Source organism: Muntiacus reevesi, chromosome 18 (genome assembly GCF_963930625.1).
Source record: "Muntiacus reevesi chromosome 18, mMunRee1.1, whole genome shotgun sequence".
Lineage (NCBI taxonomy): Eukaryota > Metazoa > Chordata > Mammalia > Artiodactyla > Cervidae > Muntiacus > Muntiacus reevesi.
Window position 1 is genome coordinate 48767962 of NC_089266.1, and position 27793 is coordinate 48795754.

Below are 27793 nucleotides of genomic sequence, written 5' to 3' on the forward strand. Positions count from 1 at the left end.
TTCTTGCCTGGGAAATCCTATGAACAGAGGAGTCTGTCAGGCTGCAGTATGTGGGGTCACAAAAGAGTCAGACATGACTTAGCAACTAAACAACCACCGTGTTTATCATAACTGTACTAGCAGCTGCTCCGTGTTGCTCTCTTGCTGTATAGTAAGCACTATACTAAGCATTTTACACATATAATTTTGTTTAGTACTTAAGAAGGATACAGTATTTCATATCCAATGCCATTATATCCCCATTTTGAAGATAAGGCTCAGAGCAGTTAGGTGAGTTATTCAAGGTCACGTTCATCACAATGATGTGGGAAATACAGATAAGCAAAAAGAACATTACAATTACCCATAATTGTACTGCCCATAGATAACTGACATTTTAAAGAATATCCTAGATTTTTCTCCCTAAAAAATTTTAAAACATTTAAAGATATCATTCTCTTGGTAACCTGCTTTATTCAATTGTAAGGAGGTAATATAATTTAAGCTACTATTTGGACACTTGGGTTTTTTTGTTTGTTTTGCAATTGTAACTGTCTCTATATACACAGAACATTCTTATGGCCTTTACATAGTATCATGCTCTAGAGAAGAATTACAGGGTAGTTTTAAGGCCCTTGGTATGAAAAGTGAAAGAAAGTAAAGTCACTCAGTCGTGTCAGACTCTTTGCAACCCTTGGACTGTAGCCTACCAGGTTCCTCCGTCCATGGGATTTTTCAGGCAAGAATACTGGAGTGGGTTGCCATTTCCTTTTCCAGGAGATCTTCCCAACCCAGAGATTGAACCCCGGTCTCCTGCACTACAGGCAGATGCTTTACCATCTGAGCCACCAGTATATTATTGCCTAATTAGAAGAGCAACTTTTTAACAGAATAATAACAGCAAACTTTTGGTGGCAGAAACCGGCTGTTTTTTCTAAATACTTTATGTGCTTGTTAGTATCTATGAGATATACCACTACTCCCACCATCCCCATTTTACAGATGAGGAACATTGAGGTGCTAAGAGACTAAGAAACTTAACATGAGATTCTGTAACTAGGATATGGTGGAATCAGGATTCAAACCCAGGCAATCTAGCTTTCAAGTCCAACTCAGGAACCATGATACTCAGCTGCCTGTCTGGTTGGATCAGGTCTGTTCATAAATTATGGCTGAGTGTGAGTGATTTCCTTTTTCCACTAGGGTAGAGGGATTTGCATGCACAAAGTCACGCTCTGACCTCAGCGGTTAATCCTGGAAATGAGAGTCCGCCTTGCGCATGCATTGTGGTGGGCCTAAGTTCAGAGAACAGGCAGCATCTTTGGAAGGAAACTTATCACTGGGCCTCTCAAATGACATTTGCCACTTTTGCTGGAGATTTTTGAACTGTAAGGTTCACTGGTCTCATTAGAAAGCCGCACATAGAAACTTCCGTGGTGGTCCAGTGTTTAAGAATCCACCTGCAGGGGGACGTGGGTTTGATCCTGGTCCAGGAAGATCCCATATTGCCGCAGGCTACTAAGCTCTTGAGCTGAAGACTGTCTGCCCTAGAGCCCATGCTTGGCAACAAGAGAAGCTGCTGAAAGGAGAAGCCTGGGCACCCCAACTAGAGAGTAGTCCCTGCTCGCCACAACTAAAGAAGGCCCATGCACAGCAGTGAAGACCCAGCACAGCCAAATAAATAAATAAAAATTTCGAAAAAAGAAACCCACACATGTTATATCACAGACCCCTTCCTCCGAAAGCAGATTTCAGCCAGATTACTGCCTGCTCCACACACCTTCCCTGCAGCTCCGTGGGAGAAGGGAGAAGTGGGATTCCAAGAGGACAGTGGGGAGAACTTATATAAAGCGTTGGTATTAGGGATGGACAAGGGAGAGGCAGAAATGGCCTCTTCCCCCTGGTGCTTGTTCTTTTTTTTTTTTTTTTTTCCAATTATTTTTATTAGTTGGAGGCTAATTACTTTACAAATTGAAGTGGGTTTTGCCATACATTGACATGAATCAGCCATGGAGTTACATGTATTCCCGATCCCGATCCCCCCTCCCACCTCCCTCTTCACCCGATTCCTCTGGGTCTTCCCAGTGCACCAGGCCCGAGCACTTGCCTCATGCATCCAACCTGGGCTGGTGATCTGTTTCACTATAGATAATATACGTGTTTCGATGCTGTTCTTTCAAACAACCCACCCTCGCCTTCTCCCAGAGTCCAAAAGTCTGTTCTGTACATCTGTGTCTCTTTTTCTGTTTTGCATATAGGGTTATCATTACCATCTTTCTAAATTGTTCTTGACCTCATCTGACTCCTGAGCCAGGCCTGCTCTCAAGTAGACCAGGGCAGCAGGAGCTAATTAATTAGCCAAGCTAAATTCAGTCCCAAGGGGCAGGTGATGAAGGCATGGTACTACCTCACAGCTGATTTTTCACCTCAAGCTGATAGCGTCTCTTTCAAAAAAGGCCCAAACCCTGGCTCTTTCCCTTCACAGTACCCCCCACCTCGGGCCTTAGCCGCGCCGGCTCAGTAAGGCCAGGCACTGACTCTTCTGAAAGCTGAAGCACAAGGCAGAGAAGGGATCGCATTTATTGCTTTCCTGAGTACATGCTTCCCTGATGGCTCAGTGGGTAAAGAATGCGCCTGCAGTGCTGGTGACCCAGGGAATGAGAGTTCGATCCCGGGGTCGGGAAGATCCCCTGGAGGAGGGCATGGCACCCCACTCCAGTACTCTTGCCTGGAGAACCCCATGGACAGAGGAGCCTGGCGGGCTACAGTCCACGGGGTCACAAAGGGTCGGACACGACTGAAACGACTAACACTTCCACTTTGAGTACATTCTCTGTGCCAGGCACCAAGAGCTTTGCTTTTTACCCCCAATATTTATTTATTTGGCTGCATCAGGTCTTAGTTGCTCCTCCCAGGGTGTCCATTGCGTCGTCTGGTATCTTTCCTTGCGGCCCGGAATCTCTGGTTGTGGCGCACTGCGTCCAGAGCACACAGGCTCAGTAGTTGCGGCACGCGGGCCTAGTTGCTCCGCAGCAACGTGGGACCTTAGTTCCCCGACCAGGACTCGAACTTGCATCCCCAGCGTTGCAAGGCAGATTCTTAACCACGGCTTCACCAGGGAGGTCCCCAACTAAGTGCTTTCCATATCTCTTTCTTGTTTTTCTTCCAAACAACCCTGTGAGTTGATTCTATTTTCCTTTGTTGACAAATAAAGAAGCTGCTGCTTAACCTCAGAGAGGTCAAGAAGCTTATGTAGCCTCACAGGTCTAGTAAATGGTGGAGGTACAACTTGAACCACCAGACTGTGATCGCAGAGGCCGGTCTTCTGTCTCCTGTACAAACCCTCCCCCTGACGGAGCTGAGTCCTGGCGCTTCTGGTCCTGTTTTTCCCTCCCAGATTAATGGCCATGATTCAGGCTCTGATGCCCACGGCGGGGAGACCCTCAGGGAAGACCTGCAGGAGTTCCTGGGCGGGGAGGCCCCTCTGCAGCAACTTGATGATCTCACCAAGGTGAATCCTGTGACGCTGGAAACAGGTATGTGTCCCCCGCCCACCCCACCCCACCCCAGAGGGGTGCGCCTTCTCCCAGAGGGTATTCAGCTCTGCTGCCTCGGGCCAGACCAGACTCTGGACAGCCAGGTGGGCTGCTCCAGCCTGGCGGCTGCCCCCAGACCCCCAAGCACAAGCTTTGCTCCAGATGTGGGGTTCATCTTAATTAGATCTTTCTTGTACCTGCTCATCAGGGAGCAGCTGGGATCTCATGGCTCTTGGCTAATTGCAGAGGGAACTCTGGTAGGTGGGGTGTTGGTCTGTGCGTGCGGCTCTGTCTCCACCTGAGCCAGGGTTTGCTAACAGCACCCCTGCCTCAGTCCTGAGGTGCCTGCAGGCCCGGTACACGGCCGACACGTTCTACACCAACGCCGGCTGCACCCTGGTGGCTCTGAACCCCTTCAAGCCCGTCCCTCAGCTCTACTCGCCAGAGCTGATGCGAGAGTACCACGCTGCTTCTCAGCCCCAGGTGAGGCCCCCCGCTTCCCAGGGAATCAGGGCTCCCCCTCCTGCCCAAGGGCCTCTGGCAGCTTCCCTGTCTTTATCCGTGTCTTCATCAGCTGTGGTGTCATTCAGAGCCTACTGGGGCCATGACCTGCCCACCAGAAGCTCACAGAAGTTTGCCAGGAGGTCCAAAAGGAGAGACAAAGCAGTGTTTGCTTATTTTAGAACCTAAATAAGCAGGTTGGAGCCTAAATCAGTATTTACTGATTTTGGAACCTAAAATAGGGACATGGACAGATTTTTTTTTTTTTCTCTTATTTGTGAATTTATTAGTAGGAAAGAATTTCCAAGGGCACATCTGTGTATTTAAAAACCACTTTTGGGGGAAAAGAATAAAATTACGTGTGGTCAGGATTGCCTTAAAAAATTCAGCACATGTTCATCTCCACTGATTGGGATGAGGGGTAACTTCTTAACACAAGTGGGGATGAAGCTGGTATAGGCAGGGAACAGACCAGTTGATGTTGAGGTCTGTACCACAGCTGAGAGAATCCACAGAGCTGCTTCAGCAGGGTGGGAGTGGGGCTGTTAACGGAGCCCGCCCTGGGGATGAAGTTGGGGGAGTTGGGTTTAGGAAGGTGAGACCAGTGGCTGAAGAGTTGGAGGCTTTGTAATGGTCCAGGTGAGAAGTGGGTGGGGTGAGAGCCTAGAGAGAGATTGATGGTTCTGACAGCATCCAGAACGACGCCCTCTCCCTTCAGGAAGCTGTAGGCAAGCGATCATTGCGGGTCAGGCAGAGCCGCACTGGGTCTGCATGGACTAACCCGGCTCATCCAGGGTTCGTGTCCGAATGGGAAGCCAGGGAGGTCTGGCCTGAGAGCCCATCTTAGCGACTGCCTCCTCAAAGGCAAAGCCACGTGAAGGTCCCCGCTGTGTCCTCAATGCCCAGCTTGATGCCCAGCACACTGAGGACAATTAATCCTTGTTGATGGAAAGGAGAACAGTGACATTGGAATCCAAATCACACAGATCCCTTTCTCTCCTCAGTGGCCTTGGGAAGGTTATTTAACCCACATGAACCTCAGATTTCTCATCTATAAAATAGGGTTAGCTCTCCAACTAAGGCACAGACTTCTTAAGCAATAACTGGTAAGAAAGTTCTTGCAAATTGCAATAACATAAAAAAAAAGCAGAATAGAACTACTGACATAAGATAAGATGGGAGGATAACATGTTAATGTCATAGACTGGTCAAGGCCAGCACTGCTTCCAAACTGAGAGAAGGTGAATGAGTCACGCCCGCAGCTGGGTCTCACGTTGTTACTGCCAGGAAGTTTTTCTAGAGGAAGCCTCTACCGCTGCTGTGAGCAGGCTCCCCATCGTAGCCATCGCTACATCAACCATTCCCTGCAGACAGGGGTTTGCTTCCTTGACCTTTCACCCCTTGATGTTTCAGACACTGAAGCCCCACATCTTCACAGTGGGTGAACAGACCTACAGGAATGTCAGGAGCCTGATCGAGCCAGTCAACCAGTCTATTGTTGTCAGTGGAGAGAGTGGTGCTGGAAAGGTAGGCGGGCCGCTTTCCTACCCTGACAACTTCGTGACTGGCTGGACGGGCAGAGAGGCTGGGGTGGGGCTCCGGGGAATGTGGGACCTGGGCAGGGAGTCGGGAGCCAGGGCTTCTAGGCCAGCTCTTGCACCAGCTCTGCCCTGACCCGAGGTGAGAGTCTTTTCCCCTCTGCGCCTTCATGTCCTCATCGGAGGACTCTCCCAGCTCTGACAGCCTTTGGAAACAAAAGTCAGCAGTTGGGGGTTCCAGCATGGCATTGAAGAGCTCATCGGAACAGTATTTAGCTCTTGCTAAATACTCAGTTCTTTGACTTGTAAAATGGCAAGGCAGGAAGGACGGGCATGTAACTCACGGGGCCTTCTGTGCACCTAAGGCACCTGCATGCTCGGCTCATGGCAGCACTCCTCCCAAGCCGTCGGGGTTCCATGAGGAAGCAGCCCGCCTGCATCTCTGGGCCGCCCTTGACGCAGGGGCGGTGCGTGGGGCCGGCTGCGGGGAAGGACAGTCTCCTGTGTGGTCGCGTGGTCCCCGGGCGTCACAGTCCGTCCAGGTGACACGAACATCGTGCACGGATGGGTGAGGAGTCGTGCGGCCGGCCGTCAGAGGCCTGCTGGCCCGGGCCTCACCCTCTTCTTGTCAAGCCTCACCAGCCACCCCACCCTTCCCTCCACATTACCTTCTCAAGGGATTCTTTGGACCGTAAACCCTTTCTGTCTACAGTCACCCGTGAAAGCATTGCCAGGCACCGAGACAGGTTCTAGGCCCTGGGCTAGCCAGTGAGGAGTGGCAAGGGGAGGAACAGAGAGGAAAAACGCAGCATCTGGTTTTCGGGGCCGGGGCCGGGGGGGGCTTCCCTGAAAGCTCAGCTGGTAAAGAGTCCGCCTGCAATGCAGGAGACCCCATTTTGATTCCTGGGTCGGGAAGATCCGCTGGAGAAGGGATAGGCTACCCACTCCAGTATTCTGGGGCTTCTCCTGTGGTTCAGCTCGTAAGGAATCTGCCTGCAATGCAGGAGACCTGGGTTCGATCCCTGGGTTGGGAAGATCTCCTGGAGAAGAGAAAGGCTACCCACTCCAGTATTCTGGCCTAGAGAATTCCATGGACTGTGACCATGGGGTCACAAGGAGTCAGACATGACTTAGCAACTTTCACAACAACGCTTGGCCCAGTGGGAAAGACAGACAAGGAAGCAGATGAAGACTGCACGCTCTAGGGATGAGGCTAGGACTTGAGTGCAAAGGGGATCTTTGAGAGCTGTGCCAAGGCTTCTCGTGGAGTGGTGATGCTCAGCTTCTGGATGAAGCCCATTATCCTCTAGAATTGCTCTGGGGACCTGAGGCCGGCCTGGCCCTAGACCCATGCAACCAGAGCTGAGAAACCCTTTATTGCATAGCTGCTGTGGTCATGGGCTAGGCCTGGTATCTTTTTAAAATTTTATTTATTTTTAATAACTACCAATATAGTTACAGAGTTCAAAAATTGAGCAATACTATAGGACTTACAAAGAAAAGTAGCGACCCTGCCTCGTGTCTCTCAACCCTGTTCCCTGTCTGCAGAGGCAGCTGCCTTCCCATCTTAGCAGTTTGTTTGGGTATGGCCATCCATGTTTCTAAACAACGTGCTTATGTAATTAATTACTGATTTTTCCCTTTTGAACCTTCTCTGTTCACTTCCTACTTTGATGACAGTTTAGCCCTGTTACCCTGCCCCCAAATGTATGTGTAATTATCTTATGATTTCTAAGGAGGTTAATATATATAGTGCTCATTTATAGCTATGTGTGTATTGTTCACAGCCAAGCACTGTAGTATACTATGGCTGTATTTCCTGTCTTGTATGATTTTTACTTTCTCTCTACTTAATAACTGTCCCCCATATTTTCAGTTGTATAGTTTCTATGTACCTATTCTTTTTTATCAAGCTTGTCACCAGAACCGGGAAACACCTGCCCAACTGGCAGGTACGTCAGGCACTTTATCCCCAGCTGATGCCCTCGCTAGCGCTCTCATGCCTCCTACTCCCATGCGGATGGGTGGCTGCCAAATGGGGAGCCATTCCCCGGGAGCTGTCTGTCTCGCTCTGGGGATCCAGACTGCCGTCTGTCCTGTGGTAAATCCCCTGCTGTCGGAGCCCAGTGCCTTCCTCCTCTTGCTTTACCGGCCTTGTTTTAGGGGAGCATTTTCTTTAGTAGCTTCTCCACAAAGGTCACATGAAGGGCATATTTTGAGTTGTTGCACATCTGCAAATGTTTATTGAGCCTTAATTTGACATGTTGGCTGGATATTCTGATCTCAAGTTGGAAATCATTTTCTTTCTGAATTTAGAGGTTATTTCTTTATATATTCTTTGAGTGTTGATGTTAAAAGTCCCAGTCCATAAGTGGCAGTTTGTGTTTTCTTTCCAAAAGTTTTTAAGGTCATCTTTTCTATCCATAGGTGTTAAAATTCACAGTGACATGTCTTTTCTCACTTGCTGTGCTGGATACTTTGCGTAGGTCTTTTTAACCTTGAGACTCATGTCCTTTAGTTTGAGAAAATGCTATATCTAATAATTTAATAATTTACACCCCTTGTTTTCTCCTTATGGAATTCATATTAGTAGGGAGTTTGATAAATTGTCTAATATCCTATTTTTCTTACATATTCTTCTATCTCTTAATATTTGTCCTGTCTTCTGGGAGATATTCTCTAATTTGCCCTTCAGTTCTTTTTAATTTTGAATTTTTATTAAGCATTTTAATTCTAAGAGTTCTTTCTTATTCTCTGAGTATTATTTTCCCCCCAGCATCTTGGTCTTATTTCTTCTCTCCTCTTTGAGGATCTTTCATGATTTTTACTTGGCTCCTGCCCGTTTCATTTCTGTTTCCTTCTAGTTCCTTTTCCTCTTTTGTTGTGATATTTGCCATTCATGTAAAAGAAGCTTACCAAGGAGTTGATGATCTTTGAATTTCTGTTCATACTTAAGAGTAAAGCCTTAAGCAACTGATTAGACTCTCTCATGTTTGTGGACGGGATTCCATAAACATAAGAGATTATGAAAGAGTTTAGAAAGCTATCTCACCAGGGGTAGCTTTCTAAACCTGTGGGACCCTGAATGCCCAAAACTTTTCTCATGAGCTTGTTAGTATCTCCAGAAAAGATTTCATCCAATCTCTTTCCTGAGAGATGGAAACTACAGTTAAATGGAAATGGTAAAAATTAAAAACATGAACAACTCTTTTATGCTTATCAGCAGATTAGACATGCATAAGAATACATCGGTGAACTTGAGAGTGGGTCAATAAAAATCAAAAAACAAAGGGGAAATTGAGAAACAAAGAGAAAAAGTGCATTCAGGAGCTTTGGTACAATATCAAATGGTTTACATACTTGTAATTGGTGTCCCAGGTGAAGAGAGAATGTGGGTCAGAAGTATTAGTAATATCCTAAGAAAATTACCAAAAGGGGGCAACCACAGATCCTTGTTCTTAAATGCAATTGAAAGGAGAAATAAAATCAAAATTAAAAGTTTGAGATTTGTACATTCAAGTACACGTGGAATTGATATGGACTCTCTTCTGAGCCTACTAGGACTTCCCTAGTAGCTCAGATGGTAAAGCGTCTGCCTACAATGCGGGAGACCCGGGTTCAATCCCTGGGTCAGGAAGATCACTCTGGAGAAGGAAATGGCGCCCCACTCCAGTACTCTTGCCTGGAAAATCCCATGGACGGAGGAGCATGGGAGGCTACAGTCCATGGGGTCAATAAGAGTGGGACACGACTGAGTGACATCACTTTCACTTTCTCTTCTGAGCCACTTTCTCTTCTGATTTGTTTTACAAATCTCAATATGAAAAGATTAAAATATAAACTGTGTTCTAAATATCCTTTGGGTCAAAGAAGTAATCACAGTGGATGTTAGAAAACACTTTGAACTGAATGAAAAGGAAAGCACAGCATATCAAAATCTGTGCTTTAAAAAAAAAGGCAGCGCCTGGAGGGAAATTTGTTGTAGCTTGTGTTAGAGAACATGAGAAGCCTGCACCACACCTGGAGAGTAGCCCCACTTGCCACACCTAGAGAAAAGCCCACACAACCACCAAGATCCAGCACAGCCAAAAATAAATGAATTGTTGCTGTTAAATCGCTAAGTCATGTCCAACTCTCTGTGACCCCATGGACTGTGGCATACCAGGTATCCCTGTCCTTCGCTATCTTCTGGGGCTTGCACAAACACATGTCCATCGAGTCGGTGATGCCATCCAACCATCTCATCCTCTGTCCCCTTCTCCTCCTATCCTCAATCTTTCCCAGCATCAGGGTCTTTTCCAATGAGTCTGCTCTTTGTATCAGGTGATCAAAGTACTGGAGCTTCAGCTTCAGCATCAGTCCTTCCAATGAATCTTCAGGGTTGATTTCCTTTAGGATGGACTGGTTTGATTTCCTTGCTGTCCAAGGGACTCTCAAGGGTCTTCTCCAACACCACTATTTGAAAGCATCAGTTCTTTGGCTTTCAGCCTTCTTTATGATCCAAGACTCACATCTGTACACAACTACTGGAAAAACCATAGCTTTGACTATACAGACCATTTTCAGCAAAATGGTGTCCATTGTTCTTAAATAAATAAATATTTTTTAAAAAAAAACACTAAAGTAGAAACAGAAAAAAATAATAAAGTAAATGAAATCAATGGCTGTTTTTTCTAAAGATCAATAAAATCAATAACCCTCTAGTCAGACTTTTTTATTGGCCATGAGGCACAGCTTGTAGGATCTTAGTTCCCCTACCAGGGATCAAACCTGAACCCCCTGCAGTGTAAGCATGGAGTCCTAAGGACTGGACTGCCAGGGAAGTCCCCCTCTACCCAGACTTAGAGAGAGAAAATGACAAATTACGCATGTCAGAAATGAAAGAATAGGCATAACTAAAGATTCCACAGATGAAATTTTTTCATTAACTTTATTTCAGTAAATTCTCCAGTTTAATGAAATGAGAGTATTTTGAAATATGCAGACGGCTGCAGCTCACACAAGGAGAAATATGTAACCTGAATATCTAAATTTCTGAGACAAAGTTAAATCATAGTTAAAAATCTTTCCTCATAGAAAGCCCCAGGCTCAGGCGGCTTCACTTTGTGGATTCTTCCAAGTGTTTAAGACCCTGATGCTGGGAAAGATTGAGGGCAGGAGGAGAAGGGGACAACAGAGGATGAGATGGTTGGATGGCATCACTGACTCAACGGACATGAGTTTGACCAAAGTCTGGGAGATAGCGAAGGACAGGGAAGCCTGGCGTGCTGCAGTCCCTGGAGTCATGAAGAGTCGGACACGACTTAGCCAACTGAACAACAGTTACAACCAAGTATTTCAGAAATTAATGTTACCAGTTCTGTACAGATTCTTCTAGAAAATAGTAGAGAGGGAACACTTCCCACCTCAGAGTGAGACCTAAAAAAATATAATCTAAAAGAGCAACCAAAAAAAACCCCAAAACAAAGTTACAACTAAAAACTTATAGTGAGGTATAGAGCAGGGATCCAGAGTCAGTATATAGAAATCTCTTGTGGTTCTGTGTCCTAGCAGTGAACAAATGGAAATTAAAATGTAAATAGACCTCATCTCCGCTGATTATGAAAACAGTGGGAATTTTATAATTAGATTGCCTGAGTATAAATCAGAGCCCTGTCATTTATTGAATGTGTCATCTTCGATAAAATTTAGGTTTTTTTGATGCCCGAGTTTCATCATTTTGAAAGCAGGTAGTATGTAATTGCAGCTGCATCTGCAGGGCTGGTGAACACATACATGGCTCAGTGGCCTGCTGAGGTCAGTGTAGGTTGTCCTGTCCCAGCGCCCGGCATTTCTTTTTTTCATTTTGCAGAGCCGGGTCTCTGTTGCGGCTCTCAGGCTTTCTCTAGTTGTGTCATGCGGGCTTCTCTTGTTGTGGAGCACAGGCTCAGTAGTTGCCACTTACCGGCTTCTCTAGTTGCGGCTCTTGGGCTTAGCTGCCCCACGGCACATGGGATCTTAGTTCCTCAACCAGGAATCGAACCCGTATCCCCTGCCTTGGAAGGCAGATTCTTAACCGCTGGACCACCGGAGAGGTTCCTCACCAGCGCCCCCCAATTCTTAAATGCATCCTCAGGAGCTAGGAGAGGCAGAAGTAAGTGTCCCCATCACACAGGTGAGGGACACAGTTGAATTCCGCTTTCAACCCTATGATCAGCAACATGGATGGCGGACAAGAGAGGGCGGTCATGGGCCCCAGTCCCCGGCAGGCTCACATGTGGACGGGAACACGGGCACAGCTCCCACAGGGCCATTTGTGCTGCAGACATGGACATCCCGCTGCCTGATGAAGTTCTACGCCATGGTGGCCGCCTCACCCACGTCCTGGGAAAGCCACAAGGTTGCCGAGAGGATCGAACAGCGCATCTTGAACTCCAACCCCATCATGGAAGCTTTTGGTAAGCCCAGTGTCCTCCGCACAGCACCTCCGCCCTGTCTCCTCTGGAATTTACCACCTTCTGGGCAGGGGAGCCATGTTTTGAGACCCTCTCTTTGCGGGATGGAGAATGACTTATCGTTCACCGCCTTGGATCCCCAACCACGCCTCCCGGCTACCCTTAGCCTCCTTCCAGCAGTGGTAGGTAGCATCACTCGATCGTCCTCTCCGTCTCGCCCAGGCAGATGGAGCAGAGGTGAGGGATAGGCTCACCCAACCCGTGTCCCGTCCTTCTGAACAGCTTCCTGATGGTTCAGAGAAGGGGACATGTCTGAGGGTGCACAGCAATCAGTGTCTGCGTTGGCACTCTAGATGTTGCGCCTTACTGCCTGCCTCAATAGTAGCCGCTTGTTTTTTTTGAGGGGGGCGGTGGGGCATACTGGGCCTTTGCTGCTGCAGGTGGGCCTCCTCTCATTGCGGCATGTGGAGTCTACTCTCCAGGTGCAATGCACAGGCTTCTCATTGCAATGACTTCTCTTCTTGAGGAGCATAGGGTCTAGGCGAGCAGGCTTCGGTAGTTGTGGCACATGGGCTTAGCTGCCCCGAGGTACATGGAATCTTCCCGGACCAGGGATCAAAAACCTGTGTCTTAACCACTGGACCACCAGGGAAGTCCTGACATCTTGTTTTTGATTCTTTCCCTTCAAACAAAAGTCCCTGACTGCCTAGATTGGCTCTTCCCCCTTTGCCAGGAAGCTGTAACACGACTGAATCACCCTTGCTCACAGCCCAAGTGCCCAGTCCCTAGCCGTGTCCCCTGTGACCCAGAAACCAGTAGAGGAGCGTGTAGGTGACTTGAGGATAGCGACATGGCCCCGGTAGGCCTGTGGGGCCTCTGAAGAGACGCTGTGATCCGCAGGGAACGCGTGCACATTGAGGAACAACAACAGCAGCCGCTTCGGGAAGTTCATCCAGCTCCAGCTGAATGGGTAATCTCTGCGGCCGCCCTGGCTGCTGGGGGGCCGGGGGGTGGGCACGGTGGCCAGTGCCCAGCCTGGGCCACCGCCGCGGGCAGAAGCCAGCTGCTCCTGGCACATTCGTATGTGGGATGAGTGAACCTGCGCGTACACTTTGAACCTGGGGAATTCTAGCTGCTCCAGCCCGAGGGACTCAGGGACAGCGTGCCTGTCCTGACACGTGTGTTCTGGCATCTCCCGTTCGCGGAGACTTCTAGTTAAACCTGTCACCTCTCAGCTGCATCTCTGAGCCTGAGGCTGGGGCTTTTGTTCCCGCCTTGGGCTGGGGCAAAATGAGGCACCGAGTCCTGGGCCCTGTCCCTGAGCTGGTTGGAGGAGACTGTCCCGGCCCTTCCCCTTCCCACCCCCACCCCAGGACCTGCCGAGTGGTCCTCCCAAGTCCTCATGACCCCCATTGCTTAAGTGGAAAAGCCGGGGTGAGGCTGCAGCCTGGCACACCATAAGTACCCAATAAATGGCTCTGGAATGAACAGGCCACTAACGGGCTCCAACCTGCTTGTGCCCAGGGCCCAGCAGATGACGGGAGCTGCAGTTCAGACCTACCTCCTGGAGAAAACTCGAGTGGCCTGCCAGGCCCCCAATGAGAGGAACTTCCACATCTTCTACCAGGTAAGTCCCAGGCGGGGCCCACAGCTGCCCAGGTGCAGGGCAGAGAAGGGTCTGTGCCTCTAAACCTACCCGCCCCCCCACCCCCCCCCCCTTGTTTCCTGCCTCCTCTTCGCCCGGCTTTCGGCGCTGCCGCCCCACTTACTCCCACAAACCTCACGTCACACTGACGCCTCACCCTGGCCCCCGGCTCCCCGGGCAGCCTCGGCCTGGCAGAGGGCCCTTGAGGCTGGGCCTGTCTCCACACGGGAAATGCTCACCTTCAGACGGAGGGCTGTCCTGGAACGGCAGCTGCCTCCACCAACTGGACAAGGCCTTCCCTAAGCCGTGCCCCCTCCATCAGACCGGGAGTCCCCCGAGGCGTGGACAGTGTCTCCCTGCTCTCAGATCGGGCCCGGGGGCTCCCCAGGCGGGCTTAGGCTTTCCTCCCCACAGCGCAGGCCCCCTCGGTGAGTGGGGTTTTTTTGCACCGAGTGGAGACGCCCAGAGCTGCTTTTGCGCCCCCGCCGGCCCGTGGCTCCCCGCAGGGGCCTCTCAGTCTTGTGGTGTGGCTGCCGCTCCTCTCCGCCCGCCCAAGCCCGTGCAGGCCTGGGCGTCCCGGGACCCCCGGCTCAGCCGCCCGCCCCCACCCCCACCCCCACAGATCTACAAAGGAGCCCGCGCCGAAGAGAGGGTCCAGTGGCGCCTCCCCGAGGGAGCCACCTTCTCCTGGCTGCCCCACCCAGAGAGGACCTTGGAAGGTAGGACGAGCCTTGCCCAGCGCCCTGGGCCGACCCAGCAGCACCCACACACCCGCCCACGACCCGTCGCCCCCACTGACCTCAGGTCCTGACGTGGGGCTGTGGCTCGGATTCCTTTTCAGAGGATTGTTTCGAGGTGACCAGGGAGGCCATGCTTCATTTGGGCATCGATGCCCCCACCCAGAACAACATCTTTCAGGTCAGAGGAAAAGCCACACCACTCACGTGTGGCGGCGGTGACGGGCAGCCCCCTTCATAAGGCCCTTCTCTCAACTCGGGAGTCTCTTCCCCCAGGATCTAGAACTCTAGGCCCCGACGGCACGATGGCCAAGGAGGCGACCACCTCTCTGCGCAGTGGAGCCTGGAGACAGGGTGTCAGGGTGGTTGGGGGCAGAGCACAGAGGGCTGCAGAAGAGACCAGCACAGTGATCCCGGAGGTCAGAGGGACAGGGCCTGGTTCAGGTGTTGCTCTGTTAAATCGGAGCAGAGAAAACAATGCTGCCACATGCTTGTCCAGCGTGTTAAAACTTTTAAATCATCACTCTTAGCTCACTTGTTTTTTCAGCAGTTCCGTGGGTATGGTGATTATTCCCATTCCATGGTTGAGACCTGCCCAAAGCCAGACAGCGCTCAGTGGTACAAATAGTTTGTTGGAGACATGCTGGTTCCAGCTTCCCACCTCCTTCTCCTTCCTCCTGGGACTCAGTGCTGGCCCAGGCAAGCCTCCGTCTGCAGGTGGTGACCCCCCTTCAGAACAGTGGGGTGAAGTGTGGCCTCCATCACGTAGGGGCTGCTGAGGCAAGGGAGAGGGATCAGAGCCAGTACGGGCAGCTTGGCCAGAGGGACAGCACGGAGGTTCAAGCCCAGGACAAGAGGACCACCCTAGGAGTCTGGCCAGGAGCGCAAGCTTGAGGGCAGCGTGAGCCCTGACCCATCCACAATGCCCAATAGCATGGCAGTCTCCTTCTGCAGTGCTTGTAGCCTGGAAGCCGGTAGCATGTGGAGCCACCCTTCTGGGACCAGACTGGGATCGGGGGAGAGGCCCCGCTCTACTGGTGCCCGGTCCAAAGGTTTCCAAATTGCTGGACCGGGGGGTCCTCTTCCTTCAGCCCCCGGGGGCTCCCCCGAGTGGACCGCTGAGTGCAAAGGCAAGGGAGCACCCACCGTATAGAGACCAAGATCACAGCTCCTTCCCTGGACTGGGCTGGGCTTCGGAGCCCAGCTGTGTTGGGAAAGGGCTGAAGGGCTCCAGAGCCAAGCCCCTAGCAACCACACAGAAGTGGTCCGGGCCACAGGAAACAGTGGGAGGCAGGGACAGACTGGGTGACCTTGCGCTCCCACTGGCTGCCCCTGGAGGGATCGGAAGTCAGACTGCCTGGATTCTCATGCTGGGTTCCTTCTTTACCAAGTGCGGGCTTTAACCTCTTCTGTCTCGTGTCTGTCGTGGGCATCACCATAGCACGTGCCTCACTGGTTACACGAGACGATCCGTATCACCTGTGTAGAGTCCTGCCTGGCCAGGAGTAAGTGGGCAGTAAATGAGAGCTGTTGTTACTCTGCTATCATGATTCTGTTCAGCAGGAGAGAGGCCCTTCCCGGACTGGGCTCCAGCCCTTGAAAAGGTACCCACCGGGTGTCCTCTCCTGCCCCTTCAGGCCCTGGCTGGACTGCTGCACCTCGGCAACACCCGGTTTGCTGACTCGGGGAACGAAGCCCAGCCCTGCCCGCTGGTGGATGATGCTCAGTGTAAGGGTGAGGACGGGGGGGCCTTGGTCACACCGCCCAGGGGCGAGGTAGGCCCCGCCCGGAGGAGGGCCAGTGTGGTGGGATCGGGTGCAAGGAGGCCAGAGGGTGCAGTTTGGGATCTGTGCCCCTGAAGCCGTCAGCTGTAGGGCCCTGCCGTGGAGAGGTTCCTCCTCACCCCATCTCTGCTAAGGCAGACAGCTTCCTCTGCATCTTACAGATGAGAAAACGAGAGCTGGGGCGGGTGGGTGGGTTATGCAGTGCTTTACCCCACTCCTGGCCGTGTGGACTGGGCCACAGCAGTCCTGGCCTCAAGTCCTACCCCTGCCCCTGCTGAGTCTCCTCCCCCCGCTCCTGAGTTTGCTCTACCCCACTGAGGGGGTCACGGCCCCACCATGCTGACTTCAGGGGGCCTTGTGCAGAGGGCTGTTTGGACGGAGGGTGTCTGTGCCTCCCAGGCTCTGTCCGGACGTCGGCCTTGCTGCTGGGGCTCCCGGAAGATCATCTGCTAGAGACACTGCGGATTCGAACCATCCGGGCGGGCAGGGACCAGCAGGTGTTCCGGAAGCCCTGCTCCCAGGCGGAGTGCGACACCCGCAGAGACTGTCTGGCCAAACTGGTTTATGCACGGTGAGTGCTCTGGGCCCTGCCCTCCTCCCAGATGCCCCCAGTCTGGAGTTGGACCAGACGGTGAGCGCTGCCAGGGGGAAGCAGACGCGTTCCCTGCCCCGTTCCCCAGCCCCAGGGGGACAGCAGGGAGTGGCCCCTGGGCTTCCCCAAGCAAAGCCCTTGGCTCGATTCTGGAGGGCTCTGCGTGGGGAAGTGGCCACAGCCTGGCCTAGATCCAGCATGTGGTTCAGAGACAGGAGCCTGTCTCACTTTGGCAGTGAGCGGGGAAGGCCCACCTGGCTGTCCGCTGGCAGGGCCGACCCAGAGGTGACGTGAGGCCTCCCAGGTCCAGGCGCAGACCTATGGGTGCATAGGCTCCTGGGTCCCTGCCCTGGTGCTCTCTGTGGTCACCTGGGGAATAGATAGCTGCTGGTAGAACTGGGAGTTTAGCCCACGGCCTTGAGCAACCCTGCAGGGAGTGGAGCCCAGAACCCAGAAGACGGCCTTGGCCTTTCCCTGTTGGTTCTGTGGGCATCTCCACCCTCCAGCCGGGTGCTTGGGGGCGTTTCTCACCCTGGCTCTCAGACCCTTCAGGATGCCCCTGAGGGCATCTGGGGCCCAGGATTCTCTGAAATTATGGGATGGAACACCTCTGTGTGTGTGTGTGTGGAACTTGGGTAACTGGAAGGAGGGTCCTGTTGCTTTCATGAGCTTCTCAAGGGCTAAGAGCCTGACCAGCACCACTGAGGGAGTCAGAACCTCTGAGGCAAAGTAGCCCAGGACCCCTGGGCCCAGACTGAACTCGGTTTAGCAAGGGACTCCATTCTCACTCCCTCGAAGCAAATTTCAGGTCAGAATTTCAGGACAAAGATTTTTAAAGGTTTTGTGTCAGATCACTGCAAAATGGGTAGATAAAGTGGTCACAGACACAGTGAACCTCTAACCATGGATCATTTTACACACAGCAAACAGGTCCTTGTATCACTAGACCATGGATATTTGAAGCCCTTATTGCAAAAAAATAAAAACTGTTTAAAAGTTTGCAGAGCAATTACTTAAATCGTAAGGAAGAAAACCCTTGTATCATGTCATACATGTCACCACGTTGTAAGGCAGCCATTCCGTCATCTCAGGGGTGATGGTTGCAGAGCGCAGGGTGTCACTGTCCAGCTGGGGTGATGGGGTGCCCTCATACAGGACAGAGTAGGGGGATGTCCTCCTTGAGCTCTGGCCTCCGCTGGCTGAGGTTTGCAGGGGAGTCCAGTGAACTCAGTCCTTTATAATCCCACTCAGGCCTGACCCGCCACCCCTTCTTGTCAAGATGGCAGCTGGGTGTCAGGCCAGTGACTGAGGCTCACCCACACCCTGTCTAGCCCCAGCGTTCCACAGCAGACCTCAGCGATATTGTAGAGTCACTTCCAGATCACGGCATTAAAGCAAGTCGCACAAATTTATTGGTTTCTTGGTACACAGATAAGATGTATTTATATTACATGGTAGTCTATTAAGTGTGCAGTAGCTTTATGTCTAAAAGAACAGTGTATAATAATTTTAAAATAGCACTGTTGGAAAAGTGGCATAATAGGCTTGTTCGATGTCAGGTTGGCACAGTTTCAGTCTGTAAAGCAGGCAGTAAAGAGAAGCTTACTGTGATGTGCCTGCAACTGGTCCCCTGCTCACTCTTGCAGTGGAGAAGCCAGGCCTTCGTGTGCCTGGGCACACACATGACCCCAGCCTGCAGGTGTAGTGGGCTGGGACAGGATGGGCACAAAACCAGCGGAGCGGGTTTAGCCCTTGACCTTTCAGGCTCAGAGGATAGGCCCTCCATCCGAGGGGTGGTACCCAGGCTGGAAGGGCAGTTCTGCCACCGTTCTGGCTCAGCCGGACCCCTCTCACCCGAGCCCACTCCCCCTCGCATACACCAACAGGCTGTTTGACTGGCTGGTCTCGGTGATCAACAGCAGCATCTGTGCCACCCCCGACTCCTGGACCACTTTCATAGGTAGGTCGGGGGGCCTCCGGACAGCTCCTGCACCCATCCCCTCCCACTCCACCAGTGTGGGGTGAGGTCCCTCTCTCCAGTGCCCGTATCTGGCCGTCCCTAGCTCTCCAGGCAGGCTTAACTGGTGCCCGGGCCACGAGGGCCCCTTCACCCGCTGGAGACCCAGCTCCTGTCTCAGGAGAGTAGACCTGACTCGAAGGGCCTGGGGGGCGGGGGGGGGGGGGGGCGGTTGGGGGCGGGAGCGGGATTTGAGAATGTCTTTGGAACCTGGGAGGGACAGTCAAGTAGGGGAGGAAGCAAAGCTCAGAGGCATCGGTGACGTCTGCTCATAGAACGGCGAGCACCCACTGAGCGGCCGAGGCCCAGGCCGTCCAGACTGGATGGGACCTGGGGTCACTGAGGCCTGATTCCCTCACCTCCTTCGGCCTCTTCCTGCTGAGTTCTGAGGGGCAGGAGATGGCGAGGGGAACCCCTCCCTTGGGGTGCGGTAGAGTGCCCACTCGGCTTCATCCTCAGGCTGCCCAGGGTGAAGCTTCCCCCCAGGCCCCTGTAGCCCCACAGTAACCCCCCACGGGTCCCCCGCCCTGGCTCCCCAGGCCTGCTGGACGTGTACGGGTTTGAGTCGTTCCCCAACAACAGCCTGGAGCAGCTCTGCATCAACTACGCCAACGAGAAGCTGCAGCAGCACTTCGTGGCTCACTACCTCCGGGCCCAGCAGGTGCGCGGTGGGGCGGTCGCCTCCTCACCCCCTCCCCAGCCCCGTCTCACTACCTTCGGGCGCGGCAGGGCAGCCCCGCGTCCTCACCCCTCCCCGCCCCCAGCCCCGTCCCGGGTGCGGCTGGGCGCCTCAGTTCCCTCGCGCAACGTGCTGCCAAGGCCAGCGGAGGGTGCCCGCCCACCCCCCAGCTCAGACCACTACTGCCCTCCGCCCCCAGGAGGAGTACGCAGTGGAGGGCCTGGAGTGGTCGTTTGTCAGCTACCAGGACAACCAGCCCTGCTTGGACCTCATCGAGGGGAGCCCCGTCAGCATCTGCTCCCTCTTAAACGAGGTGGGGGGTCACCGGCGCGCCCAGCCCCTCGGGCGGGGCCCGGGGCTTTTTCCGGGACCTCGAGGCCCACCCTGTACCTCTTTCTCTGTGTCTGCTTAGTGGGTCCGCCTGCCCGCTGAGCCCTCCGTCGCAGGGTCTCCGTGGTGCTCCCGTGGGTGGGTTCCCGCGCCCCTCTGCCCCGCGGCTGACGGCCCGCCCCACGCAGGAGTGCCGCCTTAACCGGCCGAGCAGCGCCGCGCAGCTCCAGACGCGCATCGAGAGCGCCCTGACCGGCCGCGCCCGCCTGGGCCGCGCCCGGCTGAGCCCGGACCCCAGCTTCGTTGTGCTGCACTACGCGGGGCCCGTGCGGTACCGCACCGCGGGCCTGGTGGAGAAGAACAAGGTGAGCGGCGGGTCGTGGCCGGTGTCGCCGGTGACTCCAGACGCGGAGGCGTCGCCGCACGGGTGCGGAAGCATCTGCTGTGCTCCCTGCCCGCCCGCCGCACATCCTCTCGGGGTCCAGGGTCACCTCTCGGACCCACCTTTATGAGGTCTCTGCTACTCCGGCCCAACCGGCCCGGAAACAACCCTCCTCACACCGCGTCTCCGGGCCTCTAGGCTCAGACGTGGGCCGGCCCTCCTCCTGGGGCCCCATTGAGCAGGGCCGGCAGCCCCCCCATCCCCCGCCATCACCCGCCGCCCTGTCCTTTCCCATAGGACCCCGTCCCCCCGGAGCTGACCAGGCTCCTGCAGCAGTCCCAGGACCCCCTGCTCAAGCTGCTGTTTCCTGCTGACCCTGAAGAGAAGTCCCAGGAAGAGCCCTCCGGCCAGAACCGGGCCCCTGTGTTGACCGTGGTGTCCAAGTTCAAGGTGGGTCCGGGGGCGTGGACACCACGTGCTCGCTCATGAGTGTCCAGCGTTCACCGAGCACCTCCTGGGATCGGGGTTGAGCTTCCAGAGCACGGAGGCGGCCAGTAGCCGTGGTCCCGGTCTGTGGGAGACGGGAACCTGACAGATGGACTGGGGGTCTGTAGTTGTCATGACAGGAAGCCTCGGCCGGTGGGCGGCAGTGTGCCCTCTCGCCCACCGCCGATAGAGTGATCACAGAAGCGCAGTGGCTGCTGAACCTCCGTGGCGGCCCGCTGCTTCCAAACAGACCCTGTCCTCGGCGGAGCAGGCTTGTCCCCTCCTCGGCGCCGTGTGCGCCTCAGCCCCGCGTCTCCTGCTCCCCGCCTCATCCCACCCTGCCGCCCCTCCTAGCTTACACCTTGTCCTGCTTCCCACGGCTGCCTTCTCATCACCTCCGGGGGAGGCCACTGGGGCAGCCTGGGTCAGGGAAACACCTCCCCGTCCAGCCTCAGACACGCCCCTGAGGGCCCGCCCCGCGTCTGCAAGGCCCTGCTCTGTGCGATGATGGTGGACAGCTGTGTCGTAGCCCTAGCACAGAGGACGGGCTTAGTCATGACAGGAGTCGCCTGAATGAATGGCAGGGTTTCTGAGACGGTTCCCTTCTGGGAAGATTGCCCTGGTTGGTGTGGGGGAAGCCTGAGATCAAATGTAGGCAGACAGACCAGGTGGAGGGTCACAGGTCAAGGAGGGTCCCCCGGGGTGTGCTCTGGGTATACCCAGTGAGGGCCGCCTGGAGTCACCCCGGGGCGTGTGAGGGTCCTGGTCTCGGGGTGCCCAGCCCATGCCCCCTGCAGCCTGAGCCGCAGTCTCCCCTCTGCAGGCCTCCCTGGAGCAGCTCCTGCAGGTCCTACACGGCACCACACCCCACTACATTCGCTGCATCAAGCCCAACAGCCAGGCCCAGGCGCAGATATTCCACCGAGAGGAGGTAACACACTGGGCTGGCGCGGCATCGCGGAGGGTCCCATTGTGCCAGGACGCTGGAGGGGTGAGAGATGGGATGTCTGCTCCAAACGGAGTGGCGTGAGGAAGGGCTTCTCTCCCCCGCTCTGGCAGGACAGTCGTGTACAGTTGTGTGGTCTGTGCACTGCACAGGGTCCAGCCACAGGAGGCGAGTAGGGGCTACGGGGCATCTTGCTCTTGCTCACCAAGCCACATGCCCTAACAAGGACAGGCAGCCCAGAGGAATGGGTGTCTTTCATGATTAGCTGAGAGTCTGCATCAACTTACAGACCAGGCACAGGGCTGGTTCTGATGAGGGTGTAGTTCCTAAAATCTGCTCAGAAGCACTCTGTGGCCAGCAGCTGGCCTTTGCCCTGTGGAGGGATGTGGGTGAGCTGTGAGGGCTGGACTGTGCTGGAGTGGGTTCCACAGTCACATGGTTGATGTGGCCTTAAAGTCCATGGCCAGGATCACTGCTTTATGGTAAAGACGTGGGGTGGGTCCTGGGAGCGTCTTCACAGTATAACTTCCCCCGCCTCTCAGCTGTGACGCACTGTGTTGTCTGCAGAATATAAAATAAATAAAAACTAGGAACTGGATTGGGCTGCGTTGTGAGGCACAGTTGGAAGCGGTGAGATGGCCAGCACCGGCCTCGGCTGTACCAGAAGCCAGACTTCACATAAGGGACCTGAGGCCACCGGGACCCCTTCTAGCAGGGATAGCCTCTCCAGGTCCCTCCATTGCTCGCTGCCCCGAAGAGTGTCCGCCCTCAGGGGAGCCCGCAGATCCCTGCCAGCGGGGCCACTGAGGGCGTGGTGTCTGGGGCCTGTGGCCCCTGCTGCCCACGCCTCTCCCCTCCCCGCAGGTCCTGAGCCAGCTGGAGGCCTGTGGCCTCGTGGAGACCATCCACATCAGTGCCGCCGGCTTCCCCATCCGGTGAGTGGGTCGGTTGGTCTGTCAGTCATGGGGGCGGGCGGAGCCAGGGTGGCCCTGGGCCACGCGTCAGCGGGACTCGGAGATGGAGCGAGAGGCAGGCCCACGGAAGTCGGCCTGGAGCTCGAGGGCTGCGCTCACTTGCTGTGCCCTGTTTTGTGGAGGCTCCGGGTCTGCCCTAGAGTCAGGAGAGAAGGGAGGACGTGAGTGGGAGGCCGTTACAGATCTTCCAGGCGCGAGGATGGCCTGGTGAAAGAGAGAAGGGGATAAAAATGGACCATGGCATGGCTGTGGGAATGGGACACGGGCTGATGGACGGTGGTCACTGGGGAGGGGAGCGGCCGGCTTCCAGGCCACAGAAGCACCTTCCAGCTTCCGTCTGAGGCAAATGGGTGAATCGGGACAGTTCCCAACACAGGGTGACCTGGGGGGGCGCCCGGGGGTGGGGAGTCAGGTTTGAAACGTTGGGGCATGTGAGGAGCTGTTCTCGGTGACTTCTAACACCACGAGCAAGAAAGAGACCCCGGGGGAGGAGGGAGGTGTGAGGCCACTCCCTGAGGGATGAGAAGCCAGCAGCAGCCTGGAGGGAGTGGGGATGAGCGAGGAAGTGGGGCTGCCGGTGTCCTGGAGGCTGAGAGCAAGTGAGCTCTGTGAAGGCCTTGCCTAGAAAAGCAAGGCTCCATCTGGGAAAGACCAAGGCTGGCTTCCCGCCGAGGGAGCCCAGTGACCTCATTCACTCAGTGGGCAGTCAGGGCAGCGTCTGGCAGGTGGTCAAGCAGAGTAAACAGTGATGCCGACTCACCGTTGGCCACTCTATTTCTCCTTCCACCTGCCTCGGCTTTCAGGGTCTCTCACCAGAACTTCCTGGAACGGTACAAGTTACTGAGAAGGCTCCGTCCGGCCACAACCCCCGGCCCCCATGGCCCTTGTCCAGATGGAGGGCACTCAGGTGAGGGCACCCACTGGCCAGTCATCTGTTCACCCAGTTCCCTGAGCACCTATGTGGACCATCTCAGGGCGAGGGCCTGGGGCTTCAGAGATGAGTAACGACAGTCTTGCCCTCATGGGGCTCTTGGTCCAGTGGGAGAAAGAGACTAAAAGAAGGCAGTTAAGCAGTGAGGAAAGTGGCGAGGCAGAAACAGGATGCTTTGGGTGGTCTACGAGGTATGAACCAGGAAGGCTTCCTGGAGGAGGTGGCATCTCAGGTGAGGTAGGACTAGCCAGGTGAAGGCACTCCACGGACTGGAGACAGCACCATGTGTGTGAGGAGCTCCGGGCTGTTGAAGGTTGCTGGCTTCTGGGGATAGAGGACAGTGGGAGGCGAGGCTGGGGGCAGGCGGGCCCAGTCCCAGAAGCCGGACATTCTCCAGATAGATGGGAGGCACTTCCAGGAAGGGAGGGGGTGAAAACAGCCTGGGGCTTTCCAGAGGTCACTGCGGGTGGGACCCTGGGTGGCCAGAGGGGAGAGAGGCTCTAGATGTGGGCACAGTTGGGAAATGTTGGAAAGAAATCGGTCAGACTTGGCGAGCATTGGATTCGATGTAGGGAGGAAAGGATTAGCCAGGCCCAGCCAGCGGGGAAGAGAGGTCGGAAAAGGGCTTTCTTTCTGGGGCAGCTGCCAGGCCAGGCCCGGCCGGGAGGATGTCGAGAGAGGCCTGCTCTACGGGGGGTTGTCTGTCGCACATGGCATCACTGAGACAGTGAGAGCCGGTGTGAAGACCCTGGGCAAAGGCCGAGGATGGGGCGAGTCCCCCCACTACATGCACCCCCACAGCCCTCCCCCAGGGCCCTGCACCCGCAGGCACAGTTTTGCTTCGGATCTCCTATCTCTCGGGCAGTTTTCCCACTCTCCTTTCATCCTTTCTCCCCACCTCTCCCCACTTCTCCCTGCGGTGCTCTCCTGTTCTGTCTCTTGCCCAAAGCCCCCGAGCCCCTGGTCGACTTTGCTGCTGTTTCTCATCTGCGGCGTCTCCTCTGGCCACCGCTGTCTCCATAGAGGCCCTGGGCAGCTAAAGGTGGTCAGAGCCCTCAGGTAAACCCTCCGTCTGCAGGAGCTGCCCTGCCAGGTGTGGGGGGCAGGCAGGGCCCCCGCTGGGGTCTGGGGTCTGTTCTCCGCTTTCCATCCGTGGCGGGAGGGCTCCGGGACAGAGGGGGAGGCCGGGCTGCACCGTGCGGCCCTCAGCATGTTTGGGGCCTTGGAAATGGGCTGGCAAAGCAGCCAAGTGCCCCCTGCCCTAGGGGACCTCCGGGGTGGGGGCTGCCAGCCAGTGCAGGGCACAGCCTCCAGGGGGACCCCGAGATCCCTTGGGACAGCCTGGGGGACGATGAGAAGAGGCCCCCTCCAGCCTCCTCCCCCAAAGGAAGGAAGGGATGTTGAGACACTTGTGCGGCAGGAAGGAAGCCTGTGGCACGTCGGGGACACTGAGGGCATGGTGACGCGCTGACGGGCCCTGTCTCCATCTCAGAGTGGCCTCCATGCACTGAGCCGGCCATGCTGCGGGGCCTCCTCCAGGACATCCTCCACGCACTGCCAGCCCCGCTGCACTGCGGCAGGACCAAGGTGTTCATGACCGACTCCACGGTACGTGGGGCCAGGGTGAGGAGCTGGTGGCCACGGGCCCGGGTGGGGGACGGGGAGCACGGGAGGCCGAGGACCTCAGCGGACACCCTTCCCCCAGCTGGAGCTCCTGGAGCGCAGGCGTGCCCAGGTGCTGGAGCAGTGTGCCCGCCACATCCAGCGTGGCTGGAGGAGACACCGGTACCGCACGCAGGCTAGGCAGAGGCGGGCAGCTGTGCTCATCCAGGCAGGTAGGAGTGGGGCCCGGGGCGCACGGCCCTGTCGTGGCCAGCAGGTGGGCCCGGGGGCGGCTGTCTCTGCACCTGCACACAATCCCACGGGATACCTGTGTCCCTTGAGGCGTTGCTTCTAGAGCCCCCACAGACCAAAGCGGACTGTGTCCCAGCCTCTAGATGTTAACTGCATGTCCCCCATGGTGTGCTGGGCCTCGAATTCCCTGTCCAGCTCACCCAGAGCACCCCCAGTTCAGTGCAGACCACGGCCCACCCAAAGTAAGGGTACTCTATCGGTGGCAGAGGCTCAGAAGTTGCCTTAATTCCCACCCACCCCAATCCTAGCTAGCTATATTTGTATTTTTCCCCTTGATGACAACTCTTATCATCACCTGGGTTCCTGGGCTTATTGAGCTTAAGAAGGTAAAAACCAGTAAGATCTGATGAAACAAGGAAGCAATGTATGAACCACAACACAGCCTCACTTTGAAAAGCAAAATTACTAGAAACCCAATATCTGACAGTTGGTGGAGTCATGGCTACATTATGGACCCATCCTTGTGATCCACCTAAGAAGTGTTTTTGAAGAATATTTTTAGTTTCATGGAAACCCCACTTCCAATATGATGCTTAAACCTGGATGATGAGCCACACAGCAAGGTGATGCCACCTTCCTAAGGTGTGTTTGTGTGTATGGGCCTGAAAATTAAGGATACTGCAAAACTATCTGGGTTGATGAGATAACTGGTGACTTTCAAATGACTTTACCAAATAGCCCTTTTTCTGAATGACTGTACCAAAAAATGAGAAAATGCCTATTTCAAAAGGAGAAAATTAAAATTGCCCCACGATCAGTCTCACATCCAGTAGCTATGACCTTCACCAGCTGTGGGTGTTTGGTGGTGTCCTTCATGGGTTCATACGGCGAGCGAGCAAATTCAAACAAGGGCTTCCAAAGAGATCGTTTTAAAAGATGCAGACAGTTCAGACCCCTCGTGTTCCCTGGGCGTTGCCCAAGGTGGGAGGTGGCAGCTTCCCCTTGGCTATAGGCACCTGCCTCCAGGTCTGAGCGCTGTTTTTCAGAGCCAGGTCCGCGTCACGCTCACTCAGCCCCTGACCTCCCGCGGCTGCCGCCATTCATTCCCGTGTTTACAGCAGCTCTGGCATTGGCATAGCCTGGTTTACCAAGAGCTCTAACTGGCATGTTACTCTTGTTTCCTGTTTCTGGACAAACCCCTCAGCCGTCCGCTCCTGGCTGACTCGGAAGCACGTCCAGCGGCTGCACGCGGCTGCCACGATCATCAAGCGTGCGTGGCGGGAGTGGAGGGTGAGTGCTGAGCCGGAGGTCAGAGCGGGCCGGGGGCTGGCCCTTCCCGCGGGGCGGGCGGCCTCGCAAGTGATGTGGGCCCCGCGCCAGCCCCACAGCAGGACGGCTGTGACACAGAGGGGCCCAAGCCACCCCGGGAACACACTAGAACGCATACAGCCGTATGCTTTAAAAGCACGGATTTTACAGTGTATCAATTAGATCTCAACAAGGCGGGTATTTTTTTTTTGAGGTTAATTTGTGCTTTTATTTGCCAGTATAATTAACCACAATGGCCTACAGGCTTCTTTGATCTAAAAAAAATACATTTTATATCACAATCCAACAAACACACACACATATATAATACGTATACATACATAAAAGTGAAACAAGTTTTGCCAAAAATGTCTACCCTGAGTGTTAAATTTTTTTTTGGAGATCTTTTTCTTTTTTTAAAGCAGTTTTAGGTTTACAATAAAACGTGACAGGAACGTACAGAAATTCCCCATATTCTCCCTCCCCTCACATGAACAGCCATTATCAACAGAACGGTACCTCTTCTTTTTTTCTTTTTAGACCAAGGATGATTGCATTGACACATAATCAAAACATCCCCAGTTGACCTTAGGGTTCACTTAATGAGCAGAGCAGTGTTGCATATTCTATGGGTCTGGACAAAGTATGACCATATATATCCATCATTGTAATATCGCTCAGAGTACTTTCACTGCTCATGAAAACTTCTGTGCTCTGTACATTCCTCTCTGCAAACTCCTGATGACCACTCATCTTTTTACTGTCTCCAGAGTTTTGCCTTTTGCAGAATGGCATACAGTTGGAATCTTTTTCTTTCTCCTTGAAATGAGAGGTTCAGACCGTTTATGAGACCACCCCTGGCCCACCCAGGCGTGGACCGGACAGGCTCCGGGGGCAAGCTCCCCCACCACGTGCTACGGCCTTCCTTCCAGCACTGACCCTGCCAGCAGCCACGTGGAGGTGCAGGGGACACGAGTCGGGTTTCTGTTCACAGGAAGGTCACACATTTGTGCCCCGCATCACAGTGAACCCAGGTTCCTGTCGGGTGTGTTATAAACAGACAAGCCATTTCTTCAGGCCCCCTGCTCTGAGCACACCCCAAAGGCTGTTATTTTTTAAAAGTATGTGCAGCCTCAGCAC

At 54.4% G+C, this 27793-nt stretch overlaps 1 protein-coding gene and 1 non-coding gene across 6 annotated transcripts in view; one reads left to right on the forward strand and one right to left on the reverse strand.

Annotated features, from left to right (window-relative positions):
* Positions 1-27793, forward strand: part of MYO19 (myosin XIX) — a 42293-nt gene that overhangs the window by 12198 nt on the left and 2302 nt on the right. For 3 of the 5 annotated variants that reach the window (XM_065908931.1, XM_065908933.1, XM_065908932.1), the window contains exons 4-24: positions 3377-3515; positions 3850-3998; positions 5430-5543; positions 11859-11991; positions 12889-12958; positions 13513-13615; positions 14256-14352; positions 14475-14551; positions 16008-16104; positions 16554-16725; positions 18633-18706; positions 19303-19424; positions 19642-19755; positions 19961-20137; positions 20452-20604; positions 21464-21571; positions 22451-22521; positions 23364-23467; positions 24984-25099; positions 25197-25326; positions 26550-26635. In XM_065908931.1, the coding sequence (XP_065765003.1) occupies positions 3377-3515; positions 3850-3998; positions 5430-5543; positions 11859-11991; positions 12889-12958; positions 13513-13615; positions 14256-14352; positions 14475-14551; positions 16008-16104; positions 16554-16725; positions 18633-18706; positions 19303-19424; positions 19642-19755; positions 19961-20137; positions 20452-20604; positions 21464-21571; positions 22451-22521; positions 23364-23467; positions 24984-25099; positions 25197-25326; positions 26550-26635 (2406 nt within the window). Of the gene's footprint in view, positions 1-3376; positions 3516-3835; positions 3999-5429; positions 5544-11858; positions 11992-12888; positions 12959-13512; positions 13616-14255; positions 14353-14474; positions 14552-16007; positions 16105-16553; positions 16726-18632; positions 18707-19302; positions 19425-19641; positions 19756-19960; positions 20138-20451; positions 20605-21463; positions 21572-22450; positions 22522-23363; positions 23468-24983; positions 25100-25196; positions 25327-26549; positions 26636-27793 lie in introns of those variants that run through there. The other 2 variants (XM_065908934.1, XR_010659626.1) reach the window with 2 other exon arrangements.
* LOC136150464 (small nucleolar RNA SNORA11) lies at positions 27625-27753 on the reverse strand. Its single transcript, XR_010659884.1, has one exon. It is a non-coding gene; the product is annotated as a small nucleolar RNA SNORA11 (small nucleolar RNA).